This window comes from Mastigoproctus giganteus, chromosome 2 (genome assembly GCF_048544385.1).
Source record: "Mastigoproctus giganteus isolate SK-2022 chromosome 2, ASM4854438v1, whole genome shotgun sequence".
Classification (NCBI taxonomy): Eukaryota; Metazoa; Arthropoda; class Arachnida; order Uropygi; family Thelyphonidae; genus Mastigoproctus; species Mastigoproctus giganteus.
The window spans coordinates 210,142,587-210,169,913 of NC_143576.1; the positions used below are offsets into that span (position 1 = coordinate 210,142,587).

A 27,327-nucleotide genomic window follows, 5' to 3' on the forward strand; every position below is an offset into this window, starting at 1 on the left:
CTATATTTGAAGATTTTAGAAATATTTGTCTATTAATCCCAATTTTCCTTAAAATCACACCAATAAAAATTCGGCTTTTTTTTCTTCTTTTTTTTTTTTTTTGTAAAATTTCGCGTGATCTCTATACATAAATGAAAATATATTTAGGGTATTTGACAGTTACTCGACAAGAAAATGTCAGATTTACACAAAATTTTCAGCGTTTGTTTTTTTAGTCCTTAGGACGATTTTCCTGCCAATTGAAAGTCACACATTTCACTAGGAATCCACTGTTATTTCAGCATCCATCGCATTCTCATACTTCCATTCATCGGAACCACCTATACATGATCAACTTGATTAATATGAGAAAGTCTTAACCGACGTAGGAATGTTTAAGACGGATACGCTTCGTAGCCCAAGCGGAACACTCTCGCGTGCAAGTTTAACTATCTTGTGCAATACCGAACTAACCCGAGAAAGAAAAGTGCCCTATTATGTAGAACTGCTTCGATCATTTAAATAACTTTAAAGCTCCTATTAGATTACTGATTATAGAGAATGTAACTCTTCTCGTCCCATTTTACAAACAATAATTGTCCCCCCAGGAAACGCTGACAAATATTATGGATGGTCTTATGCGAAAAATTTCCTTGGCTCGGGTTTTGTAATTCAACTTCCCTGGCCACGGGCAAGATAGCGAGTGCGTGGAGTTGTGGAGGGGGGGGGGAAGGAGGAGGGTTAGTCTGTGAAAAGCTCCGCACCATCCTTGTAGATCCAGCAGAGCGTCTATCGGGAACGCATATCTCTTCAAGACATCCCCATCACGTCTCTCCCACATATTTTATCGAGTCGAATCTTCTCGGCCGACGGCTAGTTTTGTCGACAGGGATGTGTTCTTTTATTGGCACCAGCGTCTGTCTGTGCGGTGCTGATTCTGACCATTCGTCTGCATGTCACTGTCCCTCAGCCGATGTCGGACATGTCATACCTCTGTCAGGGCGAACAGGGTACATCGATAGAGTAGAGAATTTTTTATTTTCTTTTGCGTCTGGACCACAGTAGCTGATACATTGTGAAGCTCATGGTCAGATCATTGCCATAGGTCTAGAAAAGGCTGAAATATGTGCAGTTCTCTCTCTCTCTCTCTCTGTCTGATGGTAGTCAAAAAGTTTGCGAACAGAAGGTAGCCATTGCGTTTTGAATGCCATCAAAAGATTCATTCTGAGGGCAATGTTAATTTTTTAAAATGTTATTATTCGCAACTACTGGAAGGCTGGAACCATCACGCGCTCTACCTGTATATGACACGTTATCAAATGTTCAAAGTTCAATCGATGTCCTCATCATTCTTCCGTCAATCAGGTATGTCCCTGACCTTTTCAACTAATGCTGACACTAATGTCACTCCTTTCAAAGACTTGCATTTCATCAACGTGATCAGCCTGATAGTCAAAGAGAAAGCAGAGGAGTCCACGTGACCCTTAAACACGTATTAAGCAATGACTCAAAGGTTAAGCCGAGATAATTCAAAGAGCAAGGCAATGTGTAGGCAGCTACCTTGTCACCAAAGTGATCACTTCTATCCTAGAGTCCCAGTTGTTCTTACTCTTGTGTACTTGGGCATTTTAAAAATGCCAAATGAGGTAATCTACCTTTCTGTTCTCCTTTGCTTGGTCGTACTCCTATTTTAAACCTCCTGATGCTAATATAAACTGCAACTGCATCACTTAGATCATTCTAATGGGACGAAAATCCTTATTCCATTCTTATACCAATAAATTGCCAATACCTTTTCCAATCAAGCATATCACAATCTGCTCTGAATATGCCCAGACTCATTTTCTGTCTACCCTAAATCTCACAACAGTTGTAAACAAGTTATTAATAAATCCAAACTCAATTTTTAAAAGACTCTCCTCCTTGGCCACAGTTATTGGCTGCATATTCCGTCTTTCCATACCTCCGATGCATCCTAATGGTCTACAGCATCCTCTTCTGAAGATAAATCTGGTTTATTGGCATCTTAGTTTTCCCTCCATCTAGTCTTGCATCGATGTTCTTGAGAGATCTCCACTGCCTCTCTTGGTCTTAGCGCAGAAATACATTTAGAAAATTCCGAACAATCTTTAATGTTGCTCGATACTCTTCTTGAGTAATGAATCCTGCGCTATATAAACAGCCCGAATTCTTCATAAGATCTTCCACTAATTTTACAATGGAATGCGGTTGGTGGACAATATAATTTATTTCATATCTTTGGAAACGAACCCTGTCTTATCGATCACGTTGATGCTATGAAAGTTTATCCCTCTTTGTTCCAGCATTATTTTTATTTTAAATAAAGATTATCCAATGATTAGCCTTCTATAAATCTCGAATCCACCTTAACCAGAGAATGCTATTAACAAAACTGGATCGTTGTCCCTAAATTCACTCTAAAAACCCACGCATGCTCAGTCTTCTTCCTTGAATATATCCTGCAAATGTAGTCTGAGGTGAACGAGTTGAGGCTCTGGGGAGTAGCTCAGTTTGTAGAAGTGATGTCCTCCCCATTCTGATTGGAAAAGACTTGAGTTCGAATCCCGTCAATGGCAGGAGGAATTTTTATGGGCCTTTTTCCACAAAGTGGCCTAGTTAGTCGGTCTCAGGAGATGGCAGCATGATTTTTTCTCCCAGAAATTCGGGTTTTCGTCCAGCAAAGAGCCTAATCCACCAACCTTCAACAAATCTTCATCTATGAAAAATTTATCACTTAAAAGTTAATCGAAAATTCTCTCTCCTTCTCTCTATTTCCTATTCTCCATCTCCAATCTGTTCTCCTATCAATCCATTGCCACGCACACAAAAACATGGAAGATTCCCCCCCCCCTGTTTATTTGCATATGAAACCCAGTAATAAATACGGAAATCAAGTACATCATTACGCATCCGTATGTCTCCAATCCCCTTAATCATTAAAACAGGAACATCACCTTTCCCCAGATGATATAACGAAAATATCTCTGCCCCCACCTCAAAGAGTAATGAAACCAGGAGTGAACAAGCAATAAACTATGACATTTGCCAGCACTTCTCTACATAGACACTTCCCCAAGAGACCTAGAGACCTATTAGCCTAACTTGGCATCTTAATTCTGCTGGAGAGTTCCTCGTAAATAATTTCTCAACCTAATAGCTACTTAATAGACGTACAGAGAATTCGGAGGGCAGATTAAAATAAACCAAACCCTTTCGTTCGGATGAATTATTCGCGCCATTTCAGATGGAAATGAGACGTGTGGCGGCAGATATACTGACCCCCGTCCCTAATGTCACAGCTTTCGCCATAATGAGCCCCGATTATTTGTGCCATTACGCTCCACCATGTATTGATGGATTCTGTATGAGCTGTTAAAGCTATATTGGGTTCGTTTTAATTCACACATTAGCTCCAGATCTACTTACAATGTGCATACATTTCGCACATCAATTGCCTGACCTTTCCGCATTGTATGCGCCGAACTTATTTCGTTAATTACACCTGTTACTGCGCACTGTGTCGCTGTTACGGTAGGTGAAGAGACTGCTAAATAATCCACACGGAATCGATTCATCTCAAAGGTAGGCATCTGTTAGTAACCCGAATAAGCAACACCCACATTGCTCAACATTATCACCTGGACTTCCGGTGCTTGATGTGTGACGTACGTTGCTCTCTTCCGGTTCATCTTCTCTTTGGTATATTTTACCGGTGGGATCCGTGGGCAAGTGCCCTTTCATTTAAATTGGGTTCGATTATCATAGCGGGAATTTACAAAATACTCTTTGAGACGAGCTCTCTTTAATTAGTGGTAAATCATAATTCTTCTTTTTGGGTTAAATCCATTTTTACATCTATTCTTTACCTTTGCTGAATTTCTCAACGTATTTTAATAGTTTGGACGTTTTAAAACATAAATGTTAACCATACCAAGTTTAAAAAACCGCATTGTTCAATCAGCTATGTTTTGATTGGTGGTTCAGAGTGATGACGTAAACGTATAAAAACAATTTTTATAATTGTTTTTATAATATTTTTTATAATTATAACATTAATAATAACGAATAATAAGGTTTATTACCTTTAATCGCACCCGAAAAGACAGGCTATAATCTGTTATTTTTATTTATACTTATTTTTATACACTGGTGCTCAAAAATTAGGGAACAAACACAAAAATTTAAATAAGTCATGCCTGGTTAGAAGTAATTTATTTTGTAAAGACAATATTCGTTATTAATTGCCCTGGGTATAAGGGGTTGTCAAAAGAAAAAAACCAAATTTGTATATAGAGTTGTTGTTGTTGTTGTTGTTGTAGGGTTAAGGCCTTATTGCTGTATATTGTCAGTAAACTCTGTGTGTTCTGAGATCGATTTTCTGTGACGAAAAATCCGGGTTTCCGGGATAAAAAATCATGCTACCCACGACTGAGACCAACTAACTCAGCCACTTGCGAAAAAGGCCGTCAAAATCCCTCACGTTATCAACGGGACTCGAACTCAGGTCTTTCCAGCCCAGTGTGAAGAGGACGGAAATCCTACCAACTGTGCTACCAACGAGGGCTGTTTATAGAGTAATGTCAGTGGTATTGCAAACTAATTAAACGAATTTGAGCTTCTAATGAAGTCAAGTAATGTTGATGTAGTTGGGCTTACTGAGACATGGTGCAACTCAAAGATACGAGATGGGCAATTTTCCTTTTCGATTAATATTTTGGCTAGCAACTAAGACTGTCTCATTATGAGTGACTTCAACTTGCCTCTTATAGATTGCAATACGTGGATGGGTGTATACCGTATGGTAATTTTTTGAAGAAAATGGTGGATTGCTGTTTCTCCCAACATGGCCGAACGAGTACAAGGCTCTCTAATATCTTAGATCTGGTCTGGCCAAGCATAACTGTATCTAAATCTTGGCAGTGGGAGAACTAAGATCAGACGGTGAACATAATACCAGAAAATGGGTCGTATCTCTAAAGAAATCTGCGTGGCCAAACTTAAAGGGGAGGGATTCAATTTCAAGAGAAGGGACTGTAATGGAATGAGAAGTTTCTTGGGCTCGATTTACTGGAGACACTACTCTGTGCTGTCGGATATGCTATAGGAAATATCCAAGGGACTGAGGTCATAAACGTATTCTTACCAGTGGTCAAGCTCTGTGAAGGTAAGATGACAAATGGATGACACGGGAGGTTTTCTGCTGGAATTTCGATTTGCATGAACACCTGACCATCATAAGGAAATGTGCAGCAAAGACACTGGTGGAATAAGACGGGCGAAAGCAGATGATGAGAAAGCGCTAGAAAACAGTTCAATAACAAAAGAGATAGAAAAAGAGTCAAGGGTCAAAAGATAGAAAAGAGTAAATAGTCAAAAGATAGAAAAGAGTAAATAGTCAAAAGATATTAAAGAGTCAAAAGATAGAAAAGAGTCAAACGTGTCTTTTAATTGGTTGTAGTGGAAGCTCCTTAGAAAGTCCAGCAGAAATGGCCGATGAGTCGAACCCCTTCTCATTGATATTTACAGTCGAAAGCAAGCTCGAACTCTGGGGAATGTTAAGGAGCCAGATTACTGTAAGGTAATCTGGCTCCTTAACATTCCCCAGTCTCGGAGAAGATTTTATTGAAAAAGCTGCTGAGATTAAAAGAGGATCAATAATGGTATCCACGGGATGATGATATATATTCGTTTTTAATTAAAAATTCTGCATGTGCATATATTAAACTGTTAGGAATGTTGATGAGAACGTTATTAGACTCCGGGAAGATTCGTTCTTGTGGGTAGCAGAGATGGTATAATTATAATCCTCGCACACCGGGTGGAAAAGAATTGAGTTCGAATCCCATCGATGACATGAGGAATTTTTATGGGTCTTTTTCACAAAATGGCTGAATTAGTCGGTCTCGGGCGAAGGATAGCAAGGTTTTTTTCTCCTGGAAATTCAGGTTATTCGTTCGGCAAACAACAAATCGACCACAGAAGACACGCAATTTACAGAAATGTTATTTACTGCGCAATATGGCCTCAGTTGCTGATGTGCATAAAACCCTACAACAACCAACCAACCAACCGTGAAGATCTACTGGACTGGAGAGACACTAATGTTTCGCCATTCTACAAAGGCGTTGGGTAACAATAGATTAGGGAGTTTGACTTCTGTGGTAGGAAAGATCATGGAATCTATGGTTAAGGATGCAATTCAAATCCCTCTCGACAAAAATGGTATCTTGAATAGATAAAAGCATAGATTCCTGAAGGGGAAATCATGACCGATCAATCTGATAAAATTGCATGTGTTCTGTGGTCAATTTGCTGGACGAAAAGCTCGATTTTTCGAGAGAAAACCATGCTACCCTCACCTGAGACCCTAATTCAGTCACTTTGCGAGAAAGAAACCACCCATAAAAGTTTGTCTCGTCATTGTCGAGATTCTAATTTCGGTCTTTTCCACCCTATGTTGGGAGGACGCCGATTCTACCAACTGGACTACCCACGCATTCTTAAATGACCATCGTTTGGTTGTATTTATTTGTATTTAAATATATTATTGATTTTGTGCTTGTTTGTTCTTCCATAGCTTTTGGGCATCAGTGTACATTATTATTCGTATTTGTCTATTTTTTGTTTGTTTGGTTTTCAGTTCGTCTGCTAAGACTAATGCACACAATACCACTTTAAAACGGGGGGAACTTAGCGAATTCATATCTTTTCCCCAAAAGATTTCAGTTGTCACTTGTAAAGTGCCGTAGCCCCACGTAGGGCCACGAGAGTTTCCAAGTGCGTGACCGTATAGCGATTTCGACACTTGTTACTCGTGTGGAGAGGTCTGGGTTCGAATCGCGTGACAGACAGATGAGGAATTCTTAAATGCTTCTTCAATCGAGGCTGTAGTTGGCCAGTCTCATTCGGAAGGTGTACACAATAAGAAATGGCGTACTGTGGCGTATAGAGCTCGCTGTTATAATGAGCAACGTGTTTGTTGACGTCATTCAGGCTCGAACACGCGCATAGGGACTTCTCTATCTGCACGTTATCTTTAGGCTATGGACGGTTGTTCATGTAATACCTAAGTATCAGGTATGGAAGTGGTTACTTCAATGTCGAAAATGAGATATGAGAGAACGAATATTGCAGACCAGAGACAGCAAAGAAAATAAACTTCTTCAACCAATTTTGGCTGCTGCTCGTATGGCAAATATTTTTGGTCTTTCTCTCTTGTATTTCTAAAATTTTCCAGTGATTAATGGTGTAATTTCAGCAGCATATTATCTTTCCTTTTCTGTTCTTCGTTTATTTCCTTTGCCTTTCTGACCATACTAACTCTTCTTTCATTTCTTCCTTCATTTTTATCTTGTTCATCTTTGACCGTTTTTATCCCGAAACTTTTTTCAATGATTTTTTCCAGTTTTTACCGATTAAAAAAAAAATAATAATTTTAAAAAATTTTTCCTGTTAAAAAATAATATTGTGAACTTTTTTTATTTTTATATTCCAATAATTGTGGTCAATGTTTTCCAGTTTTTTCCAATAACTGTTGTCAAAATTTCCCACCCTCTTTTGTTATAATTCTAGTCGAATTTGTCTACCTTTTTTCCAGTAATTGTGGTAGAATTTTTCCACTTTCTTTCCTTTCCTTTCTCTGGCCGAATTTTTCTATTCTCTTTTTCAAAAATTGTATTTGAATTTTTCCACTTTCTTTCCCCAATAACTTTGGCCAAATTTTTCTATTCTCTTCTTCAAAAATTGTATTGAGTTTTTCTACTTTCTTTTCCAATAATTGTGGGCCAAATTTTTCCGCTCTCTTTCCTAACCGTGGCCAAATTTTTCCATTCTCATTTCTGACAATTGTATTCGTAATTTTTCTATTCAAATTCCCGATAATTGTGGCCGAATTTTTCCACTTTCTTTCCAATAACTTTGGCCAAATTTTTCTACTTTCTCTTCTAATAATTGTGGTCGAATTTTTCTACGGTCTCTTTTTTCCAATAATTGTTTCCGATTTTTTTTCCGTTTGCTTTTAAAAACGTTGCCCACTTTTCCTATTTTTATCTTTGCTCTTCTAAATGTATATATTTTTTTTCCCTCCCTCTCTTCTGCATTTTATCTGTTTTTTCTCTTATCTCACGTACTGGCCTGTCCCCTCCTCTTCCTTCTATTCCTTCCTGTGCTTTAGTAATGCCCTATCTCTTCATAAAAAGTAAAGGTAAAGAAAACTTAGTTTTTATTATTTGGAGAGGGAATTGTAACCAAGCCTTGGACTCGTACATTTGATGCTATTGGTCGGGTGAAGTTCCCATTTGAAGCTCACTCTCTATCTTTCCTCCCTCTGCGCTCCCAAATATTTTTTTAATTCTCTCTCTCTCTCTCTGAACTAGTTACCGGAAGTTCTGTTCGAAGCCATTACTGGGCATGTCTAAGTGCTCCTTGTGAACTTTAATCAAGAGTGGATTTCATTAAGACAGAAAGGCACATTAACTTACTAAAGCCCATTGGTAATGTCGTTACCTGACGTTGTAGGTGGCTGACGATGAAAAGACCGCCAGCGTTCAAAACATCGCTAATGTCTGTGAAAGTTTTGCCTCTCTGATAAGCTCAGTCACCCCGCAGTGAATATAAAGCCTTCTTAATGCCCGGCTGTAATGAGTGGTGGTTTAGTTTACTTTCCTTATGTGGCCAAGGAGTAATCAAGATGTCCTATCATTTTGTATGGGGGTGCTATTGGTCTCGAGGATTCAAATTGTGTAGAGCTAATGGTAACTTGTATGGGCAAACTTTCTTAACGAACATCTTACGTTACTTTTTTTTTTTTTTTTTTTTCATTGTTTCTTGGTGTAATAGCCTGGCATGGTTAGTTCTGTCTTCTCGAAGAAAAAAAAAATAGGGGAGATCAAATTGCCTATATGATCTATTTACTTGAAGAAGGCCAGTTCTACTAATATGGCCACCTATGTTTAAAATTTTTCCATAATATTTTTCGAATATTTCTAGAAGAGCCAAATATAAAATTTTATCAAAATCCGTTCACTAGGAGTTCGGTTATGGCATGCGGACGGACGAACAGATATGTCAGTTATATAATTTTAAGTAGCCTGATTGAAATATTAACGGCCTTTTCACATAGGACTGAGTTAGCTTATAATATGGAACAATGATGGTGTAGTTCCGGGGGTTGGTTATTACATGCCTACCCATAATTCAATTAAAGATCAAATCTCTCTTTCTGATGCGTTTCCTCTTTAAAATTATTCCAAGTCTGAATCCGCCTGTCTACTTGGCGATATGGAATTCAGCCAACAATAGATAGAACCTTAGTTCATCTGCGTGCCAAATGAGTGCACTCTCCTACAGGGGGGAAAGGGGGGTTTATCCCATATCATTACTTGAACGTGATCTACGAAAAAAAGACTGTTACCTTGCGGCAAGTTGCCTGCTCCAAAAATTTAATGTCGCCTTTATCTGGCGACTTTTCGTTTTAAAATTAGATGACCTTGTAGCGTCCGTGATCAATCCTTGCCCATAACGCACGAAACAGAAAGTTGAACTAGATATTCGCCTTTGGATTATGTGTTTGTGTGTGCGTGTGCGCGCTTACTCAAAGGTCACCGGATTGTGCAGAGTTGGAAGAAGAAGAAACAGAGGGACTTAATACGGGATTCGTGTTCTCAGTTTACTTCCTTCTAAAACCCATTAGATATAGGAGTAGGGAATGAAAGAAGAGAAGAAGAAGGTGACTGGTTTTAATACATGAACAACGCCAAGAGTCTATTTTCAGTTATTTTAATGCGGTTGTTAAGCCTAAACATCCTGTATTTAGGCCTAATTTGGATTAGGCCTAACAGACTTTGTACCGATAAGGAGGATTTTTCTTTTTTCTTTTTATCTTTGTGGGACCAGGCGTAGGTCAGAAGGTACGAAGGCATTACCCGACACACGCGGAGCACATTCGGAATGTGTGACGAATTACACCGATAATCTTCCGACGACTGTACACTTGTAATACTCAGTCTGGAAAGTTGGGAAAATTGCCCCAACTCCGGCGTTCTCAGTTCCTTGGCCCTCGCGTTGGGGGCGCGTTACAGTTGTCTTCACGGCTTGGTGCCCACCCGATTTTACCGAAGGGGAGGGGATGGAATAAACAGGGGGAAGGGGAGGGCAAAGAAGACCCACCGAACAGCACCACAGGAAACTCGGATACTCTTACACCACTGTAGATGCGGACAAGACATGGGAGGAGCTTGAACAAAATTTCTTCGCTGCACGCGAAGCAATAAATGCATCCTCCGTAGCTAATCTCCGGGATTATCGATGTAATACATCACAGTCATTTAAATAGAGCGTCTGTCCGTCTGTTTGTTGGTGCAGAAAGCTCGGGCGAACACACTTATCAGCATCTTCAAGGCTTGATTGATTTCTCTCAAAAGGCAACTTTGTGTGTGTGTGTGTGTGTGCTGCACTGGTTTCCAGGGAAAAAGACGGCTTTTCAATGGACTAGTTAAGAAAGGCGATGAAGGGGAACTTGAGGCGCACGAGACTGGTTTCGAATCAGCTGTTGACGAGATAATCGGCAACTCCCTCGTTAAATGCGGGGAAACATTGGCGATATCGAACTGATAGCGCGGCTCCAATTCGGGTGTTCGCTAATAATTCGGTTGTTCGTGTACACTAATTTTGAACCCCCCCCACCTACCCCATTACGAACTTCGAGTTATCCGGAGACTCTTCGAAGGGGAGTGGAAATGGCGCGAAGCCGGTCGCAGTTGTTTAAAACTGAAAAGGGCAGAACAGCCGTTTTTTCCCTTGTATAACCGTGATGTGGCTGCTTTTGAGAAGGGGAGGGGTGGGGGGAGACATTTCAATAAAAATAACTTAATATGTCACGTGATATTTTAGTGTGGCTTTATTGATTCCTTCTCATGTTTGCGCTTTTGTTTATTTTGAACAAACAATGACAACAATCGCTTTCTACTTCTATCCACACCCTTTCTTGCCCCTCTTCTTCTCAATTTCTTCCATCTTTCTTTTTATCAGAGTACGACTAACTCTCTCTCTCTCTATATATATATTTTTTTTATTGATTTTATAATTTTCTCTCTACTTGTCTACTTCTATTTCCTTTTTATGTTTCTATTTTCTCTCCTTTTGTCCATCTCACCTTTGTCTTTTTCGCTTTTTTCATATTTCTATCTATTTTTTTCTCGCTCTTTCGATGCTTCCTTCTCTCCCTCCCTCTCTTTATCTTTCTCTCCCTTTTTCTCACTTTTTTTCTTATTCATTCTCTTTCTTTCTCACGTACACAGTTTATCTTTGTTCCTTCTTTCCATCTTTACTGTTTTGTTTCTCTCTCTCTCTCTCTCTCTCTCTCTCTCTCTCTCTCTCTCTCACCCACACACACAAACAGACTTTTCTTTCTTGGCTCTCTCTCTCACACAGACAGTTTTTCCTTCTTTCTCTCTTTAACCTTTTGTTCCTTCTCCCTTTTTTCTCTTTTCTTCTGTCTCTCTCACATACAAAAACGCCTTCTTTATTTCTCTCTCTCTCACACGCAAACACCAGTTTTTCCTTCTTTCTTTGTAATCTTTTTTTCCTCTCTCTCTCTCTCTCTCTCTTTCTCACATACACACAGTTTTTATCCTTCTTTCTCTCTTTAATCATTTGTACCTTCTCCCTTTTTCTCTTCTTATTTTTTTCTTTTTTCTCTCTCACGCATACACACTTATTTCTTTCTTTCTTCCTTCTCTCTCTCTCTCTCTCTCTCTCTCTTTCAGTTTTTTTTTTTTTTTTTGTTTTTTTGTTCTCTCGCACACACACACGCACACTTATTTCTTTGTTTCTTCTTTGATTTAATTGGATTGATTTGCATATATTTGTCATTTAGCTTCTCCCTAAAGGTCTGGGTTCGTATTTCGCCAACAATGGACACAAAAATAAACCCCGTTTATTGTATCTCCCCACCCTCACCAACACAGAAATCGAGCACAGAACACAAACTCCATTTACAAACGCAATACGCAGATGTCATGCTGTTTGAGATACCTCTGCGCTAATTCAAATCAATTCATTCTATCCTCTTCCTCCCCCACCTCATTTCCAGTTGCCCTTTCCTTCTCTCTGTCCTCTCTTTCCATTCAAAATCTCTCAAACGTCTTAATTATTCTGTAATTTCCCTGCAATAGGCCTACCGGTATTCCATGCATGCCGACCGTGGCTATAAATCCCAACATTCGTCAAATCTTACGGTCTGATAAAAAGCACGCTTCCGCCGTATACCAATCAATATAAAAAAAAATTCCAATATCAAGAAACCCTTCCATATTTATTTTCTTTTTAAAATACATAAACTCGTCACATAACGCCTATTACCTTTACATAACCCATAAAGCGTTCCACAGCTCCGTAGCTATGTTTAGCGAAGAAAAATAGGTCAAGAAACGGTTTCTTATCTTCACACACATCACCGATGTTTTGACACAAGTACTTAGATTCAGTCTTTTCACTTTGAACATCTTGTTCGCATTCTTTAGTTCAATATCCGGGATTAAATCAAGGTTTAGGAGGAGTAGAGGGAAGTTAAAAGTAAAAAGGAATAAAAAAAAAAATCTGAAAAAGAAATGTAGACCGATGTTGAACATTCTAGAGCTGTCTGCTCATGTGAAAGTAGGCCCATACCTACACGTACCAGTGTAAGCATTAATGGCCTACAAAGATGTACCAAAAAGTCTCGTTAACCCGTGGACAAGGCTGCCGGGTTTGTTCACAGGTTTTCCCATTGTGTAACGAATACAAAAAGAACTGTTACTTCTATATGACTATTTATCGTGAAAAGAATGCGAGTCTGCTTATACACAGATGTTGCTGATTGATCTTTTTTATCAGAACAAAGCAGGAGGGAAGTTCAGTAGTGACTAACCCTAACCCTATTCACATCGTCTGAACCTCAGCGTTGCATGAAAATGTGCCACGAAATTCTTCGCACGTCTGATTCATCTCCGGTCACTGATGGTGTCACGTTCTGTTCGAAGTTGTTTTTCGGGCCCTCCGATTCCCTTTTTCCCTCTCTGGCCACCAATTTTACTAACACCGGAATCAATTGGCGTGTTTACAAGGGGGTGGTTTATCTAGCATCGCTGTGAGAGGAAAGGGGGGATGGCTGCTATTGAGCAACAATAGTTAGGGAGAACATTATCGAATCAAGAAATCTAACAGAAGATACGTATTTGGGATTACACGAAAGTAGGTGGAGTAGTCGCTATTTAAGAGCACGCCAAATTAATTTTCATCCGTTCTCTTGTGGAGAATTGTATCGTGCGAGCGCGCACACAGGATGTCTGCACTGTTCTCGAAGTAAATACATTTTTTAGGGGATTCAAAACATGAAATAATTGTTTCCTTTCTATCACAATCGAGTCCACGTTCGAATGTGTGTTTAGGTGTTGTTGCTGCACGCCATCGTGTCCACAAGAGATCCACGTGCTCAAACAATAGCGACAGGAAATATGCTATTTATTTCTCTGCTCCCTTTTTTTTTGCCAACATACAGCCAATTAGGAACGTTTTCTGTTTTGTAGTCGTAAAATGCGACGTTTTCTGTTTGATGCGATTAAATCAATTAGAGCAAAGCCCGATTATTATCTCTTGTTAACCGGCTAGCGTTGTGCTTGTAATTTATTTATTTTATTATTTATAGTAATTTTCGGTTATCTCCAGCAACCGGAAATTACTTCGGACATAGCTACAACAGATACGAAGTGGGTGGATGGCTAGACACTGACGGATTTTAATATAAACTTGGGAAATAAGCCGTAAAAATTAACAACGCCGTTACTGCGTATAGTAAGGGGCCCTAATTTGCTGCCCGCGACCATCGTAGCGTCCCTGGAGGTCAGAAGCTAAAGTCCCTTGGAAATCTATTTTTTTGGTTTAGAAAATAAAAGTGTAGTTTTTACTGTCTATTATCTCGATTTTAACTGGGGAAAAAAATATTTTTATTCGCTAAAACAGTTTTTACTAACAACAACACTTATTCTTGTTGATGTATGTATAAATTCTTTGGATTTAAAATTATTATTTCGTAAAATATCGCTGTATTTTGCGCTTTTATTAATTTGTTAATTTTCTCTCTTCAATAGGCTAACGGATTTGATTTGAAAGATAATCTTGAGGCCTGGAGAAGTTTACCATATGCAGCTTCAATGTATTATCCTTACGACTCTGCAGCGCTAGCTGGTTACCCTTTTCCTAATGGGTAAGTTTCATTGGCTTTTTTTTCCTTATTAAATCGATTTTAATAATTATAAGAAGGATAATTATGAGAAGAATAATTTTGTGATGGTTATCGGAAAGATATTACATTTCTTTAAACTTTTTAGTATTATTTTGTATCGCACTGTACATATTTTCGGAAATTTTTAGTTTTATTTTGGATCCTACTGTACATATATTCAGAATAATAAACGGGCACAATCCTGGGGGAGCCAAAAATGTTCCAGGTGTTACTAATAGATCTTCCAGTGATTAATGCATTGATTTGGCAGAAAAAGACATCTGAAATCACTTAATCCAGAACGATTTTTATAAGTTAAAGCTTACAATAAGAAGCACTCTTAAGGGGTACTGCGTCCGGCCCAATTATCCTTTCTCCAATTTCTTCAAAACAAGAAAAGAACACGAGAAGTGTTGTAATAAACACGATCCAAGCCAAATCAAGCCATGTATTGAACAGATGTAGGCCAGCAAGCTTTGATTTTTCTTTTGCGAACATTACAGACGGAATTATGGGAAAGAAACGAAGGAGAAAGCTCCAGAGCGGAACACACTTTACTGAGTTAAGCTCAGCGATGGGGATTTGGCGTAATGAACAACGGCACTTGACTGAACAGATTCTCTACTCTTTCCCGACTCCAATTTTTCACCGGTTGCAAGTTAAATAATGGGATAAAGTGGAAGAGGGTGGCATCTTCTTCAGACAACACGGCAACTTTTTATTTGATCACAAGCGGCTGGTTAGATTTTTTTCTCTTGTTTTTTTTTTTTCCTTTTTTCCCGTCATTTGACATTTGTGCTGGAATCTTGAAGCAGAGCATCATGACGTTAAACTTACTTGATGGGGATCAAGTTGAGCGTTTCTTTGTTATTAGGGAGACGGGAGAGAAAAGGGGGGAGGTCGAGAAATAGTGGGGGAAACGAAGGCTCTTGCAGATGTTAGTTTTAACTGCTCTCTGATATAGAGATAGGCAAACCTGCGTAATGATTTAGAGGTTCGCTTTTTTTGGCCCAAATATCTTTCTTTCTTTCTTTTTTTTTTTATTATTAGTGAGGGCGCCCGTAGACGACTCTGATGTCACATATGCTTTACTTTATTCTGATCATCCAGCTGTGAAAATAAAAACGTAGCTTGTAACAACAAGTTTGGGAATCATATGGCCGGAAGGTATCTGTTAGATGGCTTTTGCAAAATGACAAGACAGTGGAAAGATTCAGTGAGGCTTGCAGATATGAAATACGTAGATGATGACGTAATAGCCAAGGGCAAATCCGGAAATACTACTGTTCTTACATTTGAAGAGTGTAACAACCAAAAAAAATGCTCGCTATTATTAATTCAAGAAGTAGAAATCTCTTTTTTGAAACATTATTTAAATTAAATCGAAAACTTCGACCTATTAGAAAGCCATCGTACATCCGGGTATTTGGGACTACCGGATGATGCTCAGATTTAATTCAAAAGAAAAAACTGTCCGTCTTCTTCAGCAAAATTGCGTTTATATGAGCTTTTATCGATATTTCTTAGGCCTAATTATGGAATTCACCTTGAAAATCGCCTCCTAAATGACCTTGAACATTTTCGATTCTGCACCCAACAGGTGTGTGGGCTCCGGATAGGGCTATTTACGAATAAGTAGTTAGCACGGTTTATGCCTCGCGACAAATACCGATAGAATTCATCGCCATGACATCGCGTGCTTGGTGACACAAACACATGCCTTTTACAACAATTATAGCGCCGCCAGGAAAACAGGATAAACTACATTGCTGACACTAGGGGGATTGTACAGGGAAGAGGATTTAGGGTAATAGACGAAGAGGGTGGGTGGAGGAAGTCTACTTTTCCTAAATAACAAATGCTAGCTTTGTCTATTAAAGGATTTCCCTGCATTCCATCGAATGACAATTCCATCTTTCTTCCCCTTTTAACTCCCCTTCCTTCCTTCCCTCCCCCAAACAAAGCGACAGACAGATTATGAATAAAGCTGGAAAAGCCAACATCAGAGTGGTGACAGCTGTTCGCACACGGGGAACTAAAAATAACTCGTTTTTCTCTCCCCCTTCCCCGCCAGAAAAGTGATAACACGTGCTGCGTTCATATTACTTGATGACGACTCTACTTACCTCTACCGATCCCTCCGTCACACAACCTGCTTTCCCCAATAAGGTGACAAACCTAAGTCAATACTAAACTAGCCACGGTAGATAACAGTTGACTCGTATCTGGATTTTCTTTCCCCTCCTGGCAAAGCGAGGGAAAGAGAAGGGGAGAGGGATGGACGCGGTGGATCCGTCTATTGAAACGAAGGCTGCTGACGTACAGCAATCCTGTTTACACGACTGTGGTAGGAGCTTGTGGGAGTGAAACGTTTTACTGAGATTGATATTTGGGCGGGCTTGAGGGACACAGACCGTTAGCCTAAGTGGCTAATTGTGTTTAGCCGCAAGGCTCCTCCACTCACCCGACCCTCTCTCGATGCCCAATATCCAGAGAGCTGACCCCTTTTGACCTGTTGGAGAGCGTAATACTGTGTGCGTGTGTGTGTGTATATATACCAAACTTTTTTTTTTGTTTGGTATCCGCAACTGTGACGTCACCATTTTTTTTTTGATCCCGATTGCCGAGCACGTGCAGTTAGTCACCCCCCTGCAGCTGATCTTTTTGGATGTGTTCGAGCGCGTGTAATCTTTTCTCCCATCTCTGGCCCGGTCTTTTTAATATCTTACTGTACGTATATATCGGACTTGTCTTAAACTGGAGAGATATCTAAGGGACTCAAGAGGGCTATCTTGGCTGCACGAGCCTTAAACCGAGAGAAAACTACGTTCGGTAGTTGAGGTAGTAGTGAAAAGCTTTTACCCTGAACTTAGCCCGGGGAACTATTAGCCTTCGGGGTTGATGGAGCGAAGTCCCCCTTAGCTTCCAACCGCAAGTGAGCAATATTTCTAAATCAATTTGGAGAGGGGGGTTTGCTGGCCGTTGATAGAGTACTCTTCCGTCGTTCGTGCAGTAGACTTCATCGTTCAGTGTCAGCCAATGTTGGCACACTGCCGCTAGTTGGTTGTGGCTCAAATACAGAAGCCGTTCAACCAATAATCCCAGGTACAGCGAACTTAATCTGGTTGAATATGTAAAACTTTATGTAAAGGGCATTGAAAGTAAAGTGAACTCCGTGGCTCGCCACCCCCACCCCCCACTCCGGAATTCCCTCTGGTTGTCGCCTTAGTCGCCCGATAATAAATAACGCCCCAGAAATTTATTTGGAGAAAGAAAAATGGCCAACGTTTGGCCAAATCTATAACTCGGGTCTGGACTTTCCATTTTATTGCTATATAAATCACGTGGTGTCTCTCTTTTTTACTTGTAATGTGGGTTGAGAACCCTTAAGTAAGGCTAGGGTTCCTTGTGTTTTATTAAGAACTCACCAGTGTCGTATAGGAGGCAGCACTAACGATTTTAGATAGTCGCTTGTCCATACTGCTGCATAATTGAACTTCTTAGAAAGAAATTCGATTTTATACGATTACTTGAGAAATATTTCTTAAGATTCACCGTCTTGTTTGTAACCGCCTCTGGAGGCTCTATAGAATTCGGTTATTCGATACTAACTGAGAGTTGGGCCCTCAGAGGGAGGGTTGCCAAGTCATAAATTAGAAATGGAGCTAACTTGAGTTAGAAAATAGAAGAATGCAAATTTCTCTCTCTCTCTCTTTCATCACGACGAACTTCAAGTAATTGAAAGGAGTCAGAACTCAACGGAAACCTATTTGGGATTGAATTGTAATTACTCTCCAAAGACAAGACGCCTTTCCAATATTTAAAAAGTGTAGAATTAAAGTAATCTTTTTGTTTGCTCCAAGACGTAACCGAATATTGACCCATTAATCATAATGAGCTGCATGGCTGGGCAAATGTAGAGGCGACAAGGATGTAAAAAGACTGCGTTGTTGACTTGATAAACAGTAATTACCACAATCGTGGGATGGGGGGAGAAAGCTGTAACCTCCGAGGATTCTTAATATGCATCCACCATCCTCGTCTCGTTGTCCGTTGGTTCAAGAAAACTTGTTATTTAAAAATCGAAATGAAAAATGTATTTTTCACTTGCAGAGAGGAGTTATATATGTTTGTAAAGAAGAGTTGATTGCATTTTCTCTTTCTTTTTGTCTCTCTCTCTAGTCTGTCTAACATATATAACGTTTGGTTATCGTACGGTTACGAATTGATCTAATTTCTTCATGTAGGCGAATCTGCTATTCTTCAAAATGCAGATTTCATTTAGCCGAAAATTCTGCTATTGTTAATGATCCAGATTTCATTTAGAGGACAATTTTGCTATTGTTGAAAATTCAGAATTTCATTTAGAGACAATTCTGCTATTGTTAAAGATGCAGATTTCACCTAGACGATAATTCTGCCATTGTTCAAGATGCAGATTTCACCTAGACGATAATTCTGCCATTGTTGAAGATGCAGATTTCACCTATACGATAATTCTGCCATTGTTGAAGATGCAGATTTCACCTAGACAGTTCTTACTATTGCTGAAGTTGCAGATTTCATTTAGATGAAAATTCTGCTATTGTTGAACAAGTAGATTTCATCTAGACGACAATTCTGTTATTGTTGAAGATGCAGATTTCCTTTAGAGGAAAATTCTGCTATTGTTGAAGATGCAGATTTCATCTAGTCACAATTCTGTTATTGTTGAAAATTCTGCTGTTGTTGAAAATGCAGATTTCATTTAGACAATTCTTATTGTTTAAATTTATATATTTCAATCGCGTGAAGCACGAATGACTCATTCGGCTATTTCATAGAATATTCTTGATATCAAACGAGTCTATGAAAATAATAAAATAAATTATATTTTCTGCCTTCTACAATGTGTACAGCGTACAAAACATTAAACTTCACCATTAATTACATTATTTGGCATTCATTTTCAATACGCAAGCCGGCATTTAAACGAAAATAAGAGAACTTTGGCGCCACCGCTCTGTCAAATCTCACCAACACACCGCTTCCATTTTGGAAACAGCGCTTCGGTTGAAAGATGTTGCACGCTAATTGTTTTAAATTTCGGCACAACATGTGGGGACAAACTCGCATTCCCTTGTAAACACGTGCTGTCGTACCATCCTCACCAAATAACCGCGCTCGCCTTGTATAACTACAAACAATATGGCGCGCGCACACACACACACACACACACACACACACGGTTTGGCTTCGGATGAGCGAAGGAACATTGAAACTAGGTGTGTAATCAGCTGGCCGTTGATTGAATTCGGAGACCGTGGATTCAATAGAACAATGGAGGGCGAAGGAATTGCGCGAGCTTCTGTTAGGTAAACGGAGCAACATGCAAAGCCAACATTAAATTTTGACCTAATGGTGTTCATTATACCGAATTTAGCGATGGCTTCGCGTGATCAGCGCGCGCGCGAGGGCGAGCGGGGTATATCTCCACCTTTAGCCTTTAAGACGAGGCATGTAAGAACTGCATTATGAAAACTCTTTTTTTTTTTTTTTTTCTGTCCGCGCTAGCTAGCGCGTGTTGTCGTAAGTGAAACGCCATCTCTCATCAACCCATCAAATATAGATGTGTAAAAACAATCCATGTTTGACCATTACAACAAACGGTTGGCCTATCAAACAGTGATTTAGGAGAATTCATTCCACCTACCAAACTGCTATAAATAATGCGATTAGTAGTCGGTTGCCCAGCAACGAAAACAGTGGCTTTGTCAACTGAGCACTCGTATGACAAGAGAAAGCTTTTCGGGTTCCAAGCGGAAACTTATTTATAGGATTTAGATTTTTCCACAGCGCGTTAAGCGATGAAAACCATTTATTTTTATAAAGAATGAATAACCATTTAGAGATAAGCGTTTCTTCTTACCCTACCGCCCCCCCTCTCTCTCCTTTCCATCTTTTGCTCCAATTTCTTCCCCCCACCATTTTATCCCCCCCTCTTTCTTTTCTCCCTGCTCGCGGTTGTATGTGAACTTCATCGCAGGCTACTAATGTGCTACAGAGAAGCTATCAAGAACCATTACTGTACTATCTCCTTTCATTTAGACGAATCTGCAATTGTTGGAAATGTAGATTTTCGTCTGCGTGAAAAACCTCCACTTTTGCACGCACCCAATCTAGCAAATTCTATCGTTTGGCCTTTTTTATCGGATATTTTCTGATGGCAGACGATGGGGGAGAAGGGGAGGGGGGTATTTTATGAAAATAATACAGATTATTGTCCGCATTTCTTTTGTCGGCTGGTATATACGCAAACAGACAAGGATATGTTTGTTTTTATATAAAATGAATGAGAAATTTTAAATCCGTGTGTGTGTGTGTTCTCATTTTTTTTAAAAACATTCTTCTTTATCTCCCGATAGGTACGGTGTTGATCTGAACGGTGCAAGACGAAAGAATGCCACGCGCGAAACGACCAGCACATTGAAGGCGTGGTTGAACGAACACCGCAAGAACCCCTATCCGACCAAGGGGGAGAAGATCATGCTGGCCATCATCACCAAGATGACCCTGACACAGGTGTCCACGTGGTTCGCCAACGCCCGGCGACGGCTAAAGAAAGAGAACAAGATGACCTGGTCACCTCGCAACCGCTGCGAAGACGACGATGCAGACGCCGACGCCGACGACGGCGGCAGGACGAAAGACGATGTCGACAACAAAGGGAGCGACAGTGACGCCAAAGATGGCGGAGACAATGATACCGAGAGGCGAGATCACCATCGCGAGGTGGAGGAGAAGGCTGCCGAACGCGACACCAGGCAAGAAGGTAAGAAATAACCCTGGTCACGTGACACGGGGATAAGAAGTTCGGGCTTCCCTTTTTTGATCGCTTTTAATATTATTTTTGCCTTTTTTGTTTTTACAATGCGCGGATTTGTGTGCTAGTTAGGCGCGAAGGGGTGCCGAAGGCGGGGAGAACAGTAACTTCTGCCAACAAGCTATTGATCGACCTTAAGCTATCCGCATATGGCTATAGATTCCGGCAAATCGATAGGTTGATGTACTTTTTCATTGGCTTTCTTTTGCTCACTGTTTTGCTTTGAGTTCACCTTAAGCGGAAGTCGCCAGTCTCCCGTCTTTGAAGGGTGACATGGTAATTGGAGCGACTCCATATTTATAGGATGGCACAGCATTGTTTACTGCGGGGCATTAAGAATATACTGGGGGACGGGTGGGGGTGGAATTAGGGGCAGAAGGGAAGAGAATCATCTTTGTCACTCAGCTACCTGAGATTTTACAGCTGGAATCCAGTCCACTTGCATCGATTGCAGAGAAAAGCGCTTTTCAAAACCACGCGAATTCCATTGCACCAATAATGTGTCCAAAATCAGCAACTGCCAGGCAAAGCTGGTTATACCATAACTGAAAAAAATTATTGGTTAACAAGGAAAACATTAAATTAACAAAGTCGGAAAGCTTCTACTCTTGTTTAAATCATCAACAGGACTTAAATTCAGAAAGTTAATTGCTAAGTTTATTTTCCAGCTTGTTAATCTGTTAATCCACAGAAAGTTTTGTTTATTTTCCTGGACTGGCAACCCAGAGAAATTTTCTATTTTCCTAGATTACTTTATTAACCTAAGAAATTTTATTTCGTTAGATTACTCTGTTAATCTGTTAACCCACACAAATTGTCATTTTCTCAGGTTTATATGTTAGCCTGTTAGCCCACAGAAATTGACATTTTCTCAGGTTTATATGTTAGCCTGTTAGCCCACAGAAATTGACATTTTCTGAGGTTACTATGTTAACTTGATAACCCAGAAAATTGTCATTTTCTCGGGTTACTATGTTAACTCGCAGAAATTGTCATTTTCTTAGGTTATGTTAATCTATTAACTCACAGAAATTGCCATTTTCTGAGGTTACTATGTTAGCTTTTGAACTCACAGAAATTGCCATTTTCTGAGGTTACTATGTTAGCTTTTGAATCCACATAAATTTTCATTTTCCTAAGTTACTGTGCTAACCTGTTAACCTGCCAAAGGTGTTCATTAAGTGGGTTAAGGATCTACTAGATGTTAAACCTGTTAACCCACAGAAAATTTCATTTTTATGTTAATCTATTAAGGAACAGAATGTTTTGATTTATTTTTTGCCGGTTTGTTAACCAATAGAAAGTTTTATTTTATATTGTTAACCAATTAATCCAGAGACGGTAAATTATTTGATTAATTACTCACTGTAAATCAAATATTTCCGAAATAAAAATAAAACATTATTAGCAGCGTGTTATTTATTAATTTTATTAAATAAATTTTTTAAAAAATAATTATTTTTAAGTCCGAAATCACGCTTACGACTATTTTGAATTATTATTTTGTATTATTTATCTATCCACCAGTAAAATCCGTTCTATGTTTGTCTATCTATCTGGATCTTAACTAATATAAGAAATCCGTATTATTCAATTCAACTAGAAATAATGGAGTTATGCAGTGAAGTATCCTTAACAGGGGAAGGATTCCATAAAGATTTTCTTCCAATTAACCCTGAAATGCCAAAATACACAAACCAAACTATTAAAACGATTCATTTGATAACTTAACCTACTTAATCAATTAGGCTTTAATGAATTCCTTCATTAGCAACTTGAGGAATTGGAGAATTCGTCCGGATAACCTCAACAAATACTTCGACTTTCTGGGGTCGTCTTCGATGTCGAATTCTTCTGCGTCCTCGATTTCTTTTTGACGCAATTTGCAAAGGCGGACTCGACGATACATTGGGCAAACGTTTACACAGAAGAGAAGACACCATCTCCAAACAAACAGCCGAGCTCGTCGCAGCCCCGAAAACAGGGGGAATACCACCCGTCATCGCAGCCGTCACGGAACTTTAGCACCATCTGCCCTGTTTCCTGTCGCAAGCTGGCCGAACCAGAGCCGCAGTGGTTCGACTGTCTCCTTTTGCCTAGGCTGGGGTTAACAAGCTTACTGAAGCATGTAATAGTAATTTGCGGTTAAACAGCGCTAGGGGTAAGCGGATGTCTCGGCCGCTTGGTTTGCATGACTGTTGTCGGGAAAGGTGAAAATGCTGCAGTCACTGTCAAAGATGGAAAGGAAGAAAGGGGGAGGATTGCTAGTGGGGGGGGGTGGAAGATTCCTCGTCGTTTGCTTTGGCCGCGTGTGTTGCTTAAGTTGGGCGATAGGAAGTCTTAATTGGCATTATTTTATAAGAGTGGAGAGAGGTGGCTGTGGAAGGGCAGGTTGAGGTGTCGGCAGGGCTGGGGGAGGGAGGGGAGAGGGGGGGGTGTCGAATAGCAGTATCAAAACCACGCGTCCGTGAAGCTGGTTGTTTGGCGAGAGAGCCATAATGAAAGTTAGCGCTTCACATATTACTGCCTATGACGTAGTGGGGCATACAATAAAGATTAAAATTGACAGTACATCTGTTTTAATGTGTTTTCAAAAGAAGACGGTTGTGAATTAGAGAGCGAGAGAGAGATGGAAGTACAATGGGAAATAAGAAAACATTTTTCTAACGAGTGTTGGGCACATATTTTAATTGCCTCTTTTGCCGCACAAAACTCTCGAGATGATTTCTATCAATCCCGGCCAGACTTAAGCTATTGTGATCCGCTCGCAAAATGGGCCCCCCGAGTTGGTGCTGATAAACTTTGAATGGCTTTCAGAGAGCAGCGACTCAAATAAATACTTCTTTTTAGCCAGGGAGAAGTTTGTTACAAACCGCATTGTTTAATGGAAACTTTTTTTTTGGGTGGGGGAGGGAGGGGGTGAAAATGGGTTTGGAAATTTTGTTTCTCAGTGGGGAGAGGAAACTGAAAGAATTTTGACAAACTCGGGAAAATTAATAAAATATATACACTGCATAGGAAAAAGTAAAGAAATAATTTAAAAATTTGCGTTATATTTTTTATTTTTTTTTTTACATAAATCGAGGTGGGTGTTGCGGTGATCAAAATGTTCTCTCCTTCTCTCTCTTTCATTCGTGAACATCCAAGCCTATGAACGTCTCGGTAGTGTGCGCAGTAATCATAATCATTTTCCTCCCAACACGAGGAGAAAAACGCCAGAATTCGAATGACGCCGGGAACTTTTATGGGCATTTCGACACCGTGGCTGAGTTAGTCCTTCTCAGGGGTCGATGGCAAGGTTCCCCTTCTTCTCCCCCCCATGGACACTCGAGGTTTTCGTCCAGCAAAACCGGCAAATCGACCAATAACGCACACACACAGTTTATGGACATGGACAAACTATCGACAAACGAGTTTATGGACAAACTAGATGACATTTTCAACGCCATATTTGTGTCTGAAACAATCTATATATTCATTATATTGCATTTCATAGTAATATATATTAATTCTTTTGATATTTTTTATTTTAAATGCCATCGAATTACGAGCTCCTCTGATGTGTTTCATTTCCTCTTTCTCTCTCTCTCATCCTATCCAGGTCACGAAGACGGCCGAGGCGATTTTGTTGATGTGGATGATGACTGCAAATCCTGTGCATCCACGAGCAACGAAGCTCACCTCCTCAGTAGTTCGGACAAAGAGAACTGTGTGATGGACAAACCGCGGACTGCTAGTCCAGTGTCAGATGCCTCCCTAGCCTCTGACTCCGAGTCTTCCCAGGCTTCAGTGCTGCTCTCTAGCGGAGTGGTACACCACAGTGCACCCACAGAACTGCAAACGACCCCCAAGCCCCGGATATGGTCCATAGTGGACACGGCCACCTCCAATAACTCCAGTTCCACCGCAAGCACCTCCGCCTTGCCGTCGGTATCGTCACCAGGGGCTTCCAGACTCAGTCCTCTCCAGCGGGCGACCCGTCTAGACTACCTGTCTCCGTACCCGAAGCCATCTTCGTGGTACGCCGGAACTTTGGGCAGCATCAGTGTAGCTACGAGCGGCTCCTTCCCGCTGTCAGCGGTGTACACGTGCCCCCCAATTGTGCCACCACCGGCTTCGGCCCTGTCTTCGATGGCCCACCCCGTTGTGTCGTCTGGAAACTCCCCCGCCGCCGCCCTTACCGATTCCTCCGCCGTGTCGTCGCTGAACAGGTTACGGACAGCAGCGGCCGCTTTTCCCTCTAGTGACTTGTCCCTGCACAAGGCGGCGGCGGCGGCGGCCGCGAACTCGCCGTCGGTGTTCAACCTCAGCAGTCGTCTCGGTGCCACCGCTACCGCCGTCCAGCCTACCGGGTCGGCGGCAGCCATAGCAGCAGTAGTCGGGACACCCTCCGCCGGTTCGACATGTATCCCAGTTAGCCAGGGCAGAGTCCTATCGTGAAGACTTTCAGAAAGAAAGGAAAAGAGAAAAAGGGACGGCGGTTGAAAGAAAAAAATAATAAAAAATAAATAAATTAAAGAGAGAGAGAAAATTTACTGAAATATTAAAAACAAAACTGCAGACATTGAATGTGGGTCGAGACCTTTGTACGTAGTGATTTCGCGTGCGTGTTTTAAACCTGCCGCGTCCCCCTCTCCTTCGACACTAACTATTTTTGGTGTTTTTTTCCGTCGAAGTCCGCCGATATCCACGGCGATATCGCCTTCGAAGAAGAAGAGAAGGAAAAAAAAAAAAAAACTGAAGTGGAATGATGGTGGTCTCCGCCACCAGAGGGAGCTCCACTGTCACTCTAAAAAATCCTGTATCCTCGCCGCCAAAGAAAGGGTTCCTGATAAGGCACAGCTTAGCCTGAATTCGTCTAGTTTCTTTGTGAAATTACAAATGTTCTTCCTGTAAGTGTATAGTAATTGTAATATTAAAATACCCGACTAGGGAATGGTGTCCTATTCGAGGGGCTGTACAACAGACTACTATATGTCTGCTTATTCCTATAAAGTGCAGACACTGCACTCCACCCCTCCCTCCCTCCTTCCCTCCTTCCTTCCCTGTCCCCACCCCCAATCCCCCACCTCGGTGTTATTTAGTTTCAACCCCCTAGCTTACATTTCGTAAATTCTCCACAGTTTTCATTCGTGAGCTTGTGCGCATGAGCGAGTGAGTGTGTGTGTGTGTGTGCGCGCGTATGTGTTCATTAGGGAGCGGGCATTTCATCGCACCACAAAAGTATTATAGAATTTAATTTTTTTTAGAGTAATCGACAAGGCTTTCTGCGCCGGCCCTATTTAAACTCATTAGTTGTATCCATCCAGCTTAGCGATTACGTTAACAGTGACAACCAATCTTCCTAATGCGAGTGTAAACAACCCCTTATTTTTCATCCTACCTTCTAAAACTAATCTCTGTATATAAAACCCTCTCTAATTATCCAGAAATCATCTTTTTCTCCACTCTCACTCACTTGGTTGTCTCATATAAACCCTTACGAATGCACCACTGCAGTTAAGCCTAATTTTTGCCATCTTGAATCCATCAGTTAAAAAAAATAAATAAATAAAACAAAAAACTTATCTTAGGACTAAATTATTAATATTAGCAGCATCACCACCTTCCTAGTTAAGTGCACTGGTTCAGCCTATTGTAGATCCTTCCCCTTCCCCTCCCTCCCCCACCCAAACCCCGTCTCACCCCTTGGTCCTTGTCCCCTAAACTGTTTTTTCTTGTGTCTACGCCCAGCCCTGAAAATGTCAATAAGAATTCACTTTAGGTGTCAATAAAAAAAAGCAATACATTTGGAAAAAATTGGTTTGTGTTATTAAAACCCAACACCCAGACACATTTGACCCTAAATCATCACGTGGGTCCACATTGGCGTACATCATAATTACTTTACACGCAGTCGTGGAAAAGCGAATATCGATAGGTAAGTATACAGAGTGATCATCTAACTAAAAGGGAATTTCCCTATTTTTTTCTAATCGTTTCTTTAGGAAATGTGAGAAAACAAATTGGTTATGCCGATTATATCTTTCTTGAAAAATGGAAATGGTTTCAATTTAGGGATAAATTAGGAAGAATGTCTTCTTACAATCCCTAAATTAAAACTAGGAATAAAAATTGTTTGATTTTTCTATACAGGTTTCGATTTAGGGATAATTAGGAAGGATATCTCCTTATAATCCCTAAATCAAAACTTTGAATGGAAATT

At 40.4% G+C, this 27,327-nt stretch overlaps 1 protein-coding gene across 2 annotated transcripts in view; it reads left to right on the forward strand.

The window, feature by feature from the left end:
• LOC150090025 (uncharacterized) overlaps positions 1-26,807 on the forward strand; it is a 73,506-nt gene extending 46,699 nt beyond the window's left edge. For both annotated transcript variants that reach the window (XM_090389718.1, XM_090389717.1), the window contains exons 3-5: positions 14,127-14,242; positions 20,665-21,071; positions 24,724-26,807. In XM_090389718.1, coding sequence (XP_090245844.1) covers positions 14,127-14,242; positions 20,665-21,071; positions 24,724-25,562 — 1,362 coding nt within the window. In that variant the 3' untranslated portion in view covers positions 25,563-26,807. The remainder of the gene's footprint in view (positions 1-14,126; positions 14,243-20,664; positions 21,072-24,723) is intronic.
• The last annotated feature ends 520 nt before the right edge of the window (positions 26,808-27,327 follow it).